At 39.9% G+C, this 15,553-nt stretch overlaps 1 protein-coding gene across 1 annotated transcript in view; it reads left to right on the top strand.

Annotated features, from left to right (window-relative positions):
• Nucleotides 1-15,553, top strand: part of LOC126235800 (F-box/SPRY domain-containing protein 1) — an 80,419-nt gene that overhangs the window by 59,541 nt on the left and 5,325 nt on the right. Inside the window, exon 2 of the mRNA XM_049944620.1 lies at nucleotides 14,359-14,449. Within this exon, the coding sequence (XP_049800577.1) occupies nucleotides 14,359-14,449 (91 nt within the window). The remainder of the gene's footprint in view (nucleotides 1-14,358; nucleotides 14,450-15,553) is intronic.

Genomic DNA, 15,553 nt, shown 5'->3' with positions numbered 1-15,553 from the left:
ATCCTTGGACAAATACATTACTGGTACTGATATCTATTGGAATCCAGTAAACAATTTCCTTAAAGCCATCTACCATCAGTTTTCCTGGCTATAAGTCTTGCATATCCCAATTTCATTTTGATTACAGTCATAATTATTTCTTCTATATCAATATGTTCTGTGACCCATTTGTTTGTTTTTATGCCTCATCTAAAGATACCCAGCACACAACCATCCATTGTACGCCTAGTAACACTCAGTCTCCAAATATTTTTCGCCTTTAAAGTTCAGGTCTCCCCACCTTGAGTCAAAGCTGACTGTAAACTTTCTCTTTCAGACACCTTGAAAGCTTAGTTTCAGAGACACTCCTCGCTTTCCTAAATACATTCCTGGTAATTTTTAATCTTATTTTAAGTTCTTCTTCAGTCAATTTAGTTATTGTCTTTAGCTTCCCTAAATACATAAACTCAATACTTTCAGTTTTAATTTGTGCTATTTTCACTTCAGTGTGCTGATTATACATTATTTTATACTTAATTATAATTGATTTTCAGGTCTCCTTTCAAACTTAATCTTTTGTGTTCTACTGGTAGTCGAAGTTTATCTACTCTAGATACATCAGTACAAAGTCACCTACAAAAAGAGGACAGTTCGGACATGTACCATTAACACCCATTCCTTCTTTGTTTTTCCAGTTTAAGAATCTGAAAATTTGTTCTTGAACTGCTGTGAATAGTTTTGGTATTATTGTATTTGCTTGTATGATCCCCAGCTTCAGTTCTGAACTTCCCACAGTCCTGATGAATTCTAATATAGCCTGTAACATTGACGTATTTCTACTGAATTACTTTCCTGTTTCTCAATGGTTGTTAGCATAGATTTTGTTGAAACTGAGTCAAAGCTTTCAAAAAATGTATGAGCCGCAGCAAAAGTCATAATTCAACTCATTGCTCCATTTTATAATTTCATTCAGAACTTGCAAATGATACACTGTGCTGTAACCTTTTCCATAGCCAACTTATTAAATTGCGTGAGTAAAATTAATGGTTTATTGTGATAATTTTAATGAATATCTGGGAAGGAGACTGATAAATCTTTAGTATTTTACATCTTACCCATCTCCTTTCTTATGAAGTAGAGCATTTATAGCTCTGATCTAGTTTTGGGCTATTGTATTTCTTTCCATTATCCTGTAAATCATTTTCAAAGTTCCTGTTGCATTAATGTTCCTCTTTCTTTATTAATCTCTATTGAAACACCAAATTGAGGCACATTACATTTCTTTCTACCGTGAATAGTTTTATAAATCTCATCTGGCATTATTTCCAGAATGTCACTTTGTTAATAGACTAGGATTCTTTCATTTATTCATTGCAAACTATTTTTCCTCGAAAATTGAAGATTGTCATTCTTGAATCCAAAGTAGTAGTGATCCCATGGAGTTGTTGCAGTTCACACAGAAAATGCCATTGAAATCCAGAGTACCAACAACTCCTTATTGATGACTTTCAGTTATCCTGGATGGATGATAGTGATTCCCTGGTTCTCTCCTGAATAGTGAGGATCTCATTATCCCTATATTTTATTTTTATGACTTATGTTTCACTCATTATTCTCCTTTGACACTTCACAATGGTGACAATGAAAATAAAGCCGAAGACTTTCTTGTACTAAAAACATTTCGTGCTTTTCTTACCATATCAGATTTATTTTTATACTCAAACTGTTTTTTATATTCAAGCTTTCAATTACTTCCTCTGTCATTCTTATCAGAAGTTAACTGTCATACTACAATTTTTATTTCAAGTGTTTATTATTTAATAATTGATTATAAAGTTTTTATTGGGTGGGAGCTTTTTAATGTACATTCATGGAGCTTCCATATTCTACCAGAGATTATGTTGGTTTCTATTGTGGAGAAACATTTTTAGTGATGCTCATTCCATTAGATGGTAAATAACTAAGCGTATTTCTCTGTAGGCTTCGCAAATTGAGTACCCATTCATGAGTGTAGTGACTGTCCTATTTAAAGTTGTTGTTGAACATTTTGATCTCGGAAGCTTCTTTGGTGACAAAATTCAAGTAGGTAGCTGCACAGCATAAGATTTTCTTTCATCAGACCTAATTGTATGGTTGTTTGTGAGGCTGCATTCAGCATCTGAGTCCTGGACAAGAAAAGATATTCATTCCATTTTTCCAACTACGCAAGAAAACTAGAGAGATGCTGTGTAGTCTCAGTGTTCCTGTAATTCGTAAAATTCCTTATGAATATGGTAGCAGTTAAACTGGTTTGCCAATACAAATGATTTCAGAATGGAGAATAAAACACCAACACATCGTTAAAAAGTCACAGTTTTGACACATTTCCTTTGCAAAACACGATTTAATAAACAAACATGTGATTATATCCAATGAAACAAATATCTAAGTCCTTACATCTACCTACTGGGAATCTGTCATCAAAAATGCTATTGAGATCAGAATGTTCAACCGCTTTAACCAGGACAGTGGTGGTGCATGGAAATGGGTGCACGATGCTGAAAGGCTGTAGGGAAATAAGCTGAGTTATCTACCATTTAACAGAATCAGCATTGCTGCTAATGTTTCTCCATCACAGGCATCAACATAATTTCTGGTAACATGTGGAAGGTTCCATATTGAAGTCCCATGGCTTTGTAACATCCCCAGGACATAATTCAGCTAACTTCATATGAGAATCCTACACAGCATATTAGGATGACAGTTAAGTCCTGATGAAAACTGGAGTATACAAAAAAGAAAAATATGGTGTTGTAAGGACATAGAGAAAAAAATATGCAAAGGTATGGGCTGATTGAAGTAACTTAATGCAAAAAGTATTTTCTGGTCGCAACAGTTCTCTGACGGCATATCCATGAAATATGATGGTGAGATAGCAGTGCCAGTAATTGTGAGAATGCATGGAAAGCTTGCAATGTTATATGAGTGTGGATGTGGCAGCCATTTTTACACTATAATTATCCATGAAAAACATCTGCTACAAATGAGGTAACACTTTGGGGACCCAAGAAGAGTATCTGACCTAAATGAATTAACACTCAAAAGATGGTGAATAGTTAAGGCCAAACATAAGCACTCCTGTTTCTTTGAATGCTCGTGTTCCTTGGTTAGTGTAACTATGGCAGCCTTTGACAGTAAGTCTCTGAAGTATCTGTTGTCAACAGTACTGCAGTATGCAGCCCATGCAACAGCAAAGAGATAATTTAATTATGTAATTAATGAAATAAGATCATTTTGGCAGTGAACTTTATTAGAAAATTCAGTTCCTGTGATATAACAATAGTGGAAATTTCTGAATGGAACAGTACTTAAAATAAGGGAAAGGCAACCATTCACTTGTAGCGAACTGATGTGTGGAGCATACGAACACTTAACAGAGAACAGTATTCACTCTAGCTTTTGAGCTTTTACCCTTTTTTATAGTAAAAGTACACATACAAACACACAGACATCCAGACACACATTCCCATAGTTGCAGCAAGATAATTGATTACAGTTTACTGAAAGCAGTTACGTGGGCCGATGGAGGTGAAGAGGGGTAGAGGAGGACACACGAGGCAAGGAGGGGGTAGTGGGATAGAGCAGGGCAGGTCTTTTAACAGATTGTTCAGTGGCTACACAACAAGATGAAAGGAATTCAGAGGCTAGAACATAAGAGAGATACGGAGAGGGGTAGAGGATGGGAGAGAGGGGAGGGGAGGGGGGGAGAGAGGAACGATGCAGATCAAGAGCAAGATGGAGAGGAAAAGGGAAAGAGAAATGGAGCGGGTTGAAGAAAGGGGGGAGGGGGGGGGGGGGGAGAGAGAGAGGGAGAGAGAGAGAGAGAGAGAGAGAGAGAGAGAGAGAGAGAGAGAGAGAGAGAGAGAGAGACCCCATATGGTGTGGGGAGGAAGAATGATGGGAGAAGGGAGTACAGAATCAGGACAGGAAAGGAGTGAAAAGGACAGAAGATAGAAGGAAAGAGATTAGGTGAGGAAGTGGGAAACACGTTAGTGGAAATTTGTTGGGGGGGGTGATTGTGAGAGCACAGGATATGCAATTTCCCTGACCTAAATCTAAATCTCTGCTCACCTATTTCCCACAACCTCACCGTACCTTTTTCCTCCTCTCTTCTCTCTTTTATCTTCACCATTGCTTTCCTGTCCAAATTCTGTACTCCTTTCTCCCCACACCATGCAGGCACTCTCCCCCCCCTCCCCCCCCCCCCCATCCTTCTCGCCTTCCTGTCTCCATCTTCATCTCCATGTTCCTCTCCTCTTTTCCACCCTTCTCCTCATCCCTTTTTCTGCCGCTTCCCCTGCCTTTTCTCAATATCTGTTTTATGGTCTACCATCTGTGTTAAGTCTTTTACTATAGGAATCAAGGGAGAGGACTTTGTTTGTTGGCTGGTATCCTCTTCCTACAACACAACTGTACACATGTATTAACAGAGTTCTTTATTTACATGAACAGGAAGCTACTTATCTTTAAGAGAATCCATGTGTTATGATAAAAGGTCTTCAAATAATAGTTCATGTTAGCCTCACTGCTGTTGAAGTAAAAGTCCCACTATAAACACAGCTCCAGTCACTATAAACTCTCACAGCTGGTGATGTGAACTGACAGATGCCAACTAGGATAGTGACTGAGACTGAGCCCTCCTGTCAGCGGCAGCAATCTAAATACTTGTGGTCAAGAGGGTGTTGGCAGCGCATTGCTTGCGAGTCTGTCTTTGGCTTCTCTCTTGATAGGTGTGCTTGATCTAGTGCCTACTATTGATCTCGCTACATGTTTGCTGACCGGTATGCTGGCGACAGCTTATGCCGGCACATTCCCCCCCACCCCTCCACCCAAACTGCCACACCGTTGTCTTCTGACAACACTTGAAAAAGAGTACACAAATTGGCAATATGTTCCTGGCGATATGACCTGAGATGACAATATTGCCAGGTAGTTTGAACTAAACAGCACTTTTGCAGTCAGCTGCTCCAAGTAACGTTGAAAAATGGTGGGTGCAGAAGCACGACATCTACATCTACATACATACTCTGCAGTCCACCATACGGTGCGTGGCGGAGGGTACCTCATACCACAACTAGCATCTTTTCTCCCTGTTCCACTCGCAAACAGAACAAGGGAAAATGACCGCCTATATGCCTCTGTACGAGCCCTAATCTCTCTTATCTTTGTGGTCTTTCTGCGAAATATAAGTTGGCGGCAGTAAAATTGTACTGCAGTCAGCCTCAAATGCTGGTTCTCTAAATTTCCTCAGTAGCGATTCATGAAAAGAACGCCTCCTTTCCTCCAGAGACTCAACCCGAGTTCCTGAAGCATTTATGTAACACTTGCGTGATGATCAAACCTACCAGTAACAAATCTAGCAGCCCGTCTCTGAACTGCTTCTATGTCCTCCCTCAATCCAACCTGATAGGGATCCCAAACGCTCAAGCAGTACTCAAGAATAGGTCGTATTAGTGTTTTATAAGCGATCTCCTTTACAGATGAACCACATCTTCCCAAAATTCTACCAATGAACCGAAGATGACTATCTGTCTTCCCCACAACTGCCATTACATGCTTGTCTCACTTCATATCGCTCTGCAATGTTATACCCAAATATTTAATCGATGTGACTGTGTCAAGTGCTACACTACTAATGGAGTATTCAAACATTACAGGATTCTTTTTCCTATTCATCTGCATTAATTTACATTTATCTATATTTAGAGTTAGCTGCCATTCTTTACACCAATCACAAATCCTGTCCAAATCAACATGTATCCTCCTACAGACACTCAACGACGACACCTTCCCGTACACCACAGCATCATCAGCAAACAGCCGCACATTGCTATCCACCCTATCCAAAAGATCATTTATGTAGATAGAAAACAACAGCGGACCTACCACACTTCCCTGGGGCACTCCAGATGATATCCTCACCTCCGATGAACACACACCATTGAGGACAACATACTGGGCTCTATTACTTAAGAAGTCTTCGAGCCACTCACATATTTGGGAACCAATCCCATATGCTCGTACCTTAGTTAGGAGTCTGTAGTGGGGCACCGAGTCAAACGCTTTCCGGAAGTCAAGGAATATGGCATCGGTCTGACACCCTTCATCTATGGTTCACAAGATATCATGTGAAAAAAGGGCGAGTTGCGTTTCGCAGGAGCGATGCTTTCTAAGGCCGTGCTGATGCATGGACAGCAACTTCTCTGTGTCAAGGAAATTCATTATATTCAAACTGAGAATATGTTCGAGAATCCTGCAACAAACCAATGTTAAGGATATTGGTCTGTAATTTTGAGGATCTGTCCTTCTACCCTTCTTATATACAGGCGTCACCTGCGCTTTTTTTCAGTCGCTCGGGACTTTACATTGGGCAAGAGATTCGCGATAAATGGAAGCTAAGTAAGGAGCCAATGCAGTAGAGTACTCTCTGTAAAACTGAATTGGAATCCCATCAGGACCTGTCGATTTATTTATTTTCAACCCATTCAGCTGCTTCACAACCCCAGGGACGTCCTCCATACGGGAATCGGTACGAGACTCAAACGACAGTATGTTTGTATGATCCTCCTGCGTGAAAGTATTCTCAAATGCTAAATTTAAAATTTCAGCTTTCATTTTGCTGTGTTCCATTGCCAGGCCAGACTGATCAGTGAGTGGCTGGATGGAAGCCTGTCACCCGCTTACCGATTTTACGTAAGACCAGAATTTCCTTGGGTTTTCCACAAGATCTTTTGCTAAGGTATGACGGTGGTAGTGGTTGTATGCTTCGCACATCACTCTTTTTACAGCAACACGAATCTCTTGTCCTCATTCTCCCGATCTGTCTTGTACCGTGAGTGCAACTGTCTTTGCTTCCTGAGCATTCTCCAAATTGCTCTGTTAAACCACGGTGGGTCTTTTCCAGCCGTAACCCCCATTTTCGGCATATACTTCTCCAATGCACTGAGGTCAAACAAATACTTGAGCTGTCCTAAGTGTGTATTTAGAACAAACACTTTCTGTGATTCTTCATCCAATGGAATTTGCAAGTATGCATCATGCAAATCTATCTTAGAAAAGTAGTGTCCTCCACCAAGCCCGTCCATCAGCTCCTCAGGCCGAGCTATTGAATAAGTATCAACTATTGTATGTGATTGACTGTAGACTTGAAGTCAATACAAGTGCAGATGCAACAGAAGGCTTAGGCAATAAAACAAAAGACTTGCCCATTGGCTAGCTTGAATGGGAGCAATTACACCATTATCTTGCAATTCTTTCAATCCACTGGTTACTTTGTCTCATAAAGAAATTAGAACAGGGCAGGCATGGAAAAACTTAGGCTGTGCATTGTCTTTCAGTGTAACATGCATTACAAAGTTATTATCTTTTCCCATTCCTTTGGAAAATAATTCAGGAAATTCTTTAAGCAAGCTACTGACACTGTCATTTGGTGCAACAGCCAATACTGAAAGGCCAAACAAATCAAAGGCATCTAAACTGAACATGTTCTCACTATCTCTTTATTTCAACACAGTAAAATTCACTGTCCTAGCGTGAAATTTGTAAGTGGCAGGCAAGCTCCACTGTCCAAGCACTGGAATTTCCTGTTTTTTTGTAAGCAGTGAAGTGCTTGCTAGATTTAGGAAGACACGGTGAGCCTAACTGTTTGTATATGGCATGATTAAGCAAAGTGACTGAGACACCTGTGTCTAACTGAAAGTTCACATGACGGATAGCAATTCATAATAAGACAAATAGTTTGTTAGAACATTGTTGCACAGCAATAGGGTGAGAAGAAAGCACAACCTCGATCTTACTTTTGTCAGAGACTGTTGTAGGTTTGGAAAACACAACATTCACTGCATGTGCACAAGCCTGTTTTTTTCTGGGAGTGGGCAAAATTGGTGTTTCTCTGCCATTGCAAACAAGTTGCTGGGACATGGCCTTTTCTCCACATGTGTAACATGTTGTGTTACGTGATGGGCAATCCTGTCTTTTATGGCGAGCAAAACATTTAGGGCAAGACTTCACTAAATTCACAGGCCTGTTTACATGTCTATGTGGCTGTCTGCATGGCTGTGTATGTGCTCGTTATGGGGCTGCTAGGGGTGGTTGGGAACAAGGGGCAACTCGACCCACAAATCGGTGCCTGGTCAAACTTATCAGCCGCTGTGGCACCTGAATCATATTGCTCTAAGATTTGAAACACTTGGGAATGCGATGGATTTGAGTACTTTAGGATCTGGCCCCATATTCTACTATCTGGGACATGGAATGTTATTGCATCCCTTATCATTAAATAACTGTAAAAGTTGCCACAACTACACTTAAATTTACACTTACTAGTCGTGCTCATTAATTCTGTGTACCACCGACGGTACGTCTGTTCTGGCTTTTTCTGCAAATGTAAGAAAAGATATCTAGCTGCAGCTACTTGGACTTGCTGGTCATAACACTGAGTTATGCTGCAATTATGTGGTCATAGCTGAGTTTCTTGGGATAAGCAGTTGGGAATAGTTTTTGTATTAACCTGAACGCTGGGGGCCCCACAATTGAAAGGAAGTATTCTAACTTTACAGTACCTTCAACCTGATGAACTTGACAATGTGCTTGGAACTGAGTCAGGTAGTTGTTAAATTGCTGGAACATTGGTATGTTGGTCAGCAGCACTTGTTGGGCTGGTTTGTTGGTTGGTCGTGTGGCCGACGCAGCTTGCTCAGCCAGTAGTTGTTGTCCCATCATCAGTAAGGCAGCAATTTGTTGGTCCTGAAACTGAAAAGCTTGTGTTAGATCGATCACATTGGCCGTCTGCGGCTGAGGTGTAGGGGGCAGGGGGCAGGGGGTGGAGGCCGCAGGGTAGCCATGGTTTACACAAATACATTACATCAAAAAACAAGAAAAACTTCTGAAAAGAGAAATTTCATTAGTTCTGTGGCACCCTCTTGGAATACACGCAAGAACACAACAACAATTGAGCAAACAGAAATGAGCATTCCTGCAAGCTACAAGAGAAGTAAGCAAAATCGTCGGCCAAGTTAATTAACTTTGATCCCCATGGAATTATCCTCATCGACACTGTAGCATCTCCGTCCCCACTGTAGTGTCCTCATTGCCGCTGTTGAGTCTTGTACCATAGGAATCAAGGCAGAGGATGTTGTTTGGTGGACGGTATCCTCTTTCTACAGCACAACTGCAACATGTTGCAGGGTTCTTTATTTATATTAACAGGAAGCTACTTATCTTAAAGAGAATCCGTGTATTGTGGTACAAGCACATCAAATAATAGACCACATTGCCGCACTGCTGGTGAAGTACAAGTCCCACTATAAACACTACTCCAGTCGCTATACACTCTCGTAGCCAGTGATGTGAACTGGCAGAGCCAACTAGGATAGTGACTGAACTAGTGACTGAGCTAGTGACTGAGACTCAGACTGAGATTGACTGAGACTGAGCCCTCTGGTCATTGGCGGCATTCTAAATACTTGTGGTCGAGAGGGTGTCGGCGGTACGTTGCTTGCGAGTCTGTCTTTGGCCTCTCTTCTAATAGGCACCTACTATTGATATTCATGCTGGTGACAGCTTATGCCAGCACTGTCTGAACACCTTTTGTTGTCTTGTGTTGCCACTGACTCATCTGTTGAAAGATCTGCTTCGCTATAACCCACTACCTCCTCCTTGCCTTGTGCGTCCATCAGACCCCCCTCCCCACCTCCATCAGCCCAGGCAACTGCTTTCAATAGTGCACTACTTATTTATAAGAGACATGTTAAGTTGCAGACAGGCACAATGAAAAGACACGTATATAAAGGTTTTGATCCCAGCTGTAAGTAAGTTTCTTTTAACTGTGCCTGTCTGCAACTTAACGTGTCTTCTGTGTGATAAGTAGCAATCTGTCTTTTCCTACATTATTTATATTCATACCTGGAGCTTCCATGGTCGCTTTCTGTAGGTGACAACCAACAGTAGTCAGTCTTACTGTGGCCGAAAGAGTGTGTGTTTGGTTGTCTGCATTGTGTGTGTGTGTGTGTGTGTGTGTGTGTGTGTGTGTGTGTGTGTGAATAAATGTGTGTACTTTTATTATAAAAAGGGCAAGAACTTGAAAGCTAATATAAATACTGCTTTCTGTTACATGTTTCTGTGTTGCACACATCAGTTCACCATAGTTGAGTAGTTTCTGTGATACGCAAGTTCACAATTTGTAGTTCATTAGACTCATGAGGGGTAACTATCATTTAAAGAACATTAATGATTGTAACTATGCTGATTCATATGTAGATTCCTGCCTTTCATAAGCAGTACTCTTCCACTTGAGGCTGTTGTAAAACCTTATTCTCCAGTTTTTCAAGGAAAGGCTAGAGGTTGTGGCAGATAGATGCTGTAAACTGCTCCTTGTTTCATGTTCATTATTCATGTGGCTATGAGTAATGTGCTGTATTCACTCCCAAAAATGAATTTCATGTAGTGGTATCTGTCGCATTTTGTTTGTTTTGTTTTTATTTATACAGGGTGGTCCATTGATCGTGACCAGGCCAAATATCTCACGAAATAAGTGTTAAACACATAAACTACAAAGAACAAAACTTGTCTAACTTGAAGGGGGAAAACCAGATGGTGCTATGGTTGGCCCACTAGAGGGCGCTGCCATAAGTCAAACGGATATCAACTGCATTATTTTAAATAGGAACCCCCATTTTTATTACATATTCATGTAGTACGTAAAGAAGCATGAATGTTTAAGTTGGACCACTTTTTTCACTTTGTGATAGATGGTGCTGTAATAGTCACAAACACATGGATCACAATTTTAGACGAACAGGTGGTAACAGGTAGGTTTTTTAAATTAAAATACAGAACGTAGATACGTTTGAACATTTTATTTTGGTTGTTCCAATGTGATACATGTACCTTTGTGAACTTATGATTTATGAGAACGCAGGCTGTTACATTGTAATTACCTGTTAATACCACATTAATGCAATAAATGCTCAAAATGATGTCCGTCAACCTCAATGGATTTGGCAATACGTGTAACAACATTCCTCTCAACAGCGAGTAGTTTGCCTTCCATAATGTTCGCACATGTATTGACAATTCGTTGATGCATGTTGTCAGATGTTGTCGGTGGATCACAATAGTAAATATCCTTCAACTTTCCCCACAGAAAGAATTCCGGGGACGTCAGATCTGGTGAACATACGGGCCATGGTATGGTGCTTCGACGACCAATCCACCTGTCATGAAATATGCTATTCAATACCGCTTCAACCGCACATGATCTATGTGCCGGACATCCATCATGTTGAAAGTATAACGCCATTCTGTCATGCTGTGAAACATCTTGTAGTAACTTCAGTAGAACATTACATAGGAAATCAGCATACATTGCACCATTTAGATTACCATCAATAAAATGGGGGCCAATTATCCTTCCTCCCATAATGCCGCACCATACATTAACCCGCCAAGGTCGCTGATGTTCCACTTGTTGCAGCCATCGTGGATTTTCCGTTGCCCAATAGTGCACATTATGCCGGTTTACGTTATCACTGTAGGTGAATAATGCTTTGTCGCTAAATAGAGCGCGTGCAAAAAAAATCTGTCATCATCCTGTAATTGCTCTTGTGCCCAGTGGCAGAACTGTACATGATGTTTAAAGTCGTCGCCATGCAATTCCTGGTGCATAGAAATATGGTACGGGTGCAATCGTTGTTGATGTAGCATTCTTAACACCAACGTTTTTGAGATTCCTGATTCTCGTGCAATTTGTCTGCTACTGATGTGTGGATTAGCCGCGACAGCAGCTAAAACACCTACTTGGGCACATTTCACATGTGGCTGAACACTTTCTGTTTCCTTAAATAACGTAACTATCCGGTGAACAGTCCGGACACTTGGATGATGTTGTCCAGGATACTGAGCAGCATACATGGCACACGCCCGTTGGGCATTTTGATCACAATAGCCATACATCAACACGATATCGACCTTTTCTGCAATTGGTAAACATGGGTAATGTATCACGAAGCAAATACCGTCCGCACTGGCGGAAAGTTACCTGTTACCACGTACTTATACATTTGTGACTATTACAGCACCATCTATCACAAAGCGAAAAAAGTGGTCTAACTAAAACATTTATATTTCTTTATGTACTACACGAATATGCAATAAAAATGTGGGTTCCTTTTTTAAAAAATGCAGTTGATATCCGTTTGACCTATGACAGCGCCACCTAGCGGGCCAACGATAGTGTCATCTGGTTTCCCCCTTCAAGCTAGATGAGTTTCGTTCTGTGTAGTTTTTTCATTTGATGCTTATTTCGTGAGATATTTGGCCTGGTCACTATCAATGGACCACCCTGTATATTTCTTCTCTGTACCTTTGTTGTACATCTCCATCTGCACTCTACAAAGCAGTGTGAAGTGCATGCCATCACTGTTTGTGTACTAAGTGCATCAGTAATCCACACTCCTAAATATGATGTAAAGAAAAATATCAGGTGTGAAAAACTGCAAAATGAATAATGAAATACATGGTTGCTGAATTCACAGAAATAATAAAAACAACAAAAACACACAAAACAAGACTAAATATTCTCAAGTGTCTTAAAATTTGGTTTCCTATTCTTAAGAAATAGGAGCAACAATTAGGGAGTGGTAAAGGAGAATCAAAGACTTATTGATTGTAAATTAGTATTCAGTCTCCATGGAGGAGTGTAGCACAATGCCTATCTTGTTTGTCGTGTGAAAATGCAAAATTTGAGAGGAAATGCCAAGAAAGGGGTGACTGCCTTTGGACAAATTAAAGTTCATACAGCAGAATTTACACATATCCACTCGTGTATCACTGTATGATACATTTTTGGTTTGATGGCATTGGAAACTTTCTAGTCACATGAAATTAACATTAGATTTCTGACCACAATATGCTTACAATATACCACAACTGTAAATATGTCCAATATGTGTAACAGCTTGTAAGGAAAAGTCCACACCTCAGTGATGCAGGAACTAAGAAAATTGTATTAGGAGATTATTTGGTGCACAGTTGTGAGAGTGAAGTCCTTACTCACTTCTGCCTACAAAGTTGCCTGGTTTTAGAGAACAGGAACAGTGGGCTGGAAATGCACTATTTGATTAAACAAATCACAATCATGATAAAGTGTGAATGATACACATTGACAAGTTTACCGTAAACTTCTGAAAACCTTAGAGGAAGACAACAAATTATGAGCAGCAAAATATGGGGGAGACTGTGACATTTCATGGATGTTTAAATTACATGAAAGTCAGTCCTTTGGTTGAGGTGACATTTATCTTGTATCAGAACAGTTACATTGAGGTGCTGGACAACGAGGTTTTACCATCTTTCTTCCAAGAAAATAGTTATTTTCACTTTGTGACATTGGGAGCATTTGAAACAAATTTCACAACTTGACTGAGGCATGTCATGTCTAGATTTGAAATTAGTATTATTTGTTTTTCTTTTTAGATCTGCAATAAACTGGAAAATTTGATCAAAAGTCCACATTCAGTATCTAACACGATCACAGTTTGTTTTGAGAAGAATAGGTAGACATTGATGTCTCTGACATAGATGAGCAGTCAGTGTACCAGTTAATCACTAATCATGACTTTTATTGAAAGTAATGAGTATTTTATGTTACTAATAGTATGGGTGTTCTCTCTCCCTCCCCGCACCCCTTAAAGTGTGCTTATAGAGTTGCAAAAAGGTAGGTCAGAAATAATAGTACAAATAAAATGTATGATTACAAAAATGTAAGGGGAAAATAACTTTTTAAGAAAAATATGGTAGCGTTGGTAGATATTGCATAAGCAAATAGCCAAACAGCAAAAGAGATAACCAAGACAAAAAGAGGAGCTATACAAGCTTATGAATGTACTTTTCATGTAAAATGTTGTGATTGATGTTGTAAAGAAACTGAAAGCTAAAATGATTGGGACTGATTCCAGCCAGAAATTTGTACCACATTTTGGTATTGCTTTAGGGTGCTACTGCTTCTCCAGTTGTTTGTTTTTTCTTTATGATGTAATGTCCAAATGGAAACAAACGAATGTTCTAAATGTAATTTGGTTTAACTTTGTTGTCATTTCCAATCACAACTTGTATTGCAAAGGTTGAGCACATTATCCATATGTCCATCTCAGGTTTTGTTTTGCTTCAGAACAGAATCAGTTTGGTAATAAGCAGAAGCTAAATTTCATAATGTTTCTATCATTGATAGGTATCATCATTGTTTTAAGTTACACATGAAATTATTGATATGTCGTTATCACACAGATACGTAGATTTGTGATCCTCAAATCTTAACCACTGTTTCTATTTGTTTTGTCTTAGGTTGGCGAAAGAATAAGAGTTATACTCGATTGTGATGATAATACATTGTCATTCGAAAAAAATTATGAGTTCCTTGGTGTTGCTTTCAGAGGTAAGTGATGTTTGCATTACTGCTTACATTTGTCTACAATTATCTACTTTGCATACCTTTGAAAATGTTTGTGTATTAAGTTCTTGACTTTTTGAGTGTGGTTAAATTCAATGCCATGTACTGGTAACTCAATTATAACTTTCTACTGTGTAGTGCGCTAGTGACATTAGACACTGGTGTACAAAATTAAAACAACAAATGGAAATTTTGCAAGGTTGTTCTTATTTTGCCACAAAACAGGTGATACTAACATAGAAACATTGTAAAGAATACAGTAGGTAATCAAATGCAACCTGCATAATAGTAGACAAAAATGTTCTTCGTTTTTGCCAAGTTAATGGATTTTCCGTCAACTGGTTAATGTGCTCAATATGAGGTGTGACCACATCTGGCACCAGTACAGGCCTGACTATGATGGGACATGCTGTGAATGATGTGATCAATCTCATGTTGAGGCAATAATGCCCATTCTTTCTGCAGAGCTGCTCAAAAGGCTTAGAGAGTGGTTGATGGCTGCTGACATGATGCAACCTCTCTCTGTAGTGCCTCCCAGACGTTGTCTATGGGATCCAAATCAGGAGAGCAAGCGCATCACACCACGGGTGCAATATCTTCCATTTCCAAAAAGATATCAGTCACCCAAGCTCAATGAGATCAACAATCATCTTACATTGATATGAAGTCTGGGCACATAGCAACTCGCAACAACCTCGCCTGAGATCCCAAGATCTCCTCATGGTACTTGACAGTAGTTAAACCTTGCTGATTCATGTGTACAATATCATGAAAAGTTTTTCAAGTGGTGAACATAATCCCTGCCCACACCATTAGGGATCCTCCTCAATATTGATCTCTTTCCACAATGTTTGTGTCCCAAAATCATATTCCATGTGCCCTTCAGATGCAAATCTGTCAGGAATCACTCTCCAGACCAAATTGAGACTCATCTGTGAAAAGAACATTGGACCACCGTTCGAAGGTCGAGGTGGCACGTTGACGGCTCCACATCAGACGTTCCCTTCTCTGAAACCGCGCCAGAGGTAAACAGACAATAGGTCTCCAACAGTAAAGGTCACTCTGCTGAAGCCTTCTGTACACCATTTG

The sequence above is a fragment of the Schistocerca nitens genome, chromosome 2, assembly GCF_023898315.1.
Source record: "Schistocerca nitens isolate TAMUIC-IGC-003100 chromosome 2, iqSchNite1.1, whole genome shotgun sequence".
Taxonomy (NCBI): Eukaryota; Metazoa; Arthropoda; class Insecta; order Orthoptera; family Acrididae; genus Schistocerca; species Schistocerca nitens.
Note: the sequence above shows the minus strand (reverse complement) of the source record. Positions and strands in the feature narration are given on the sequence as shown.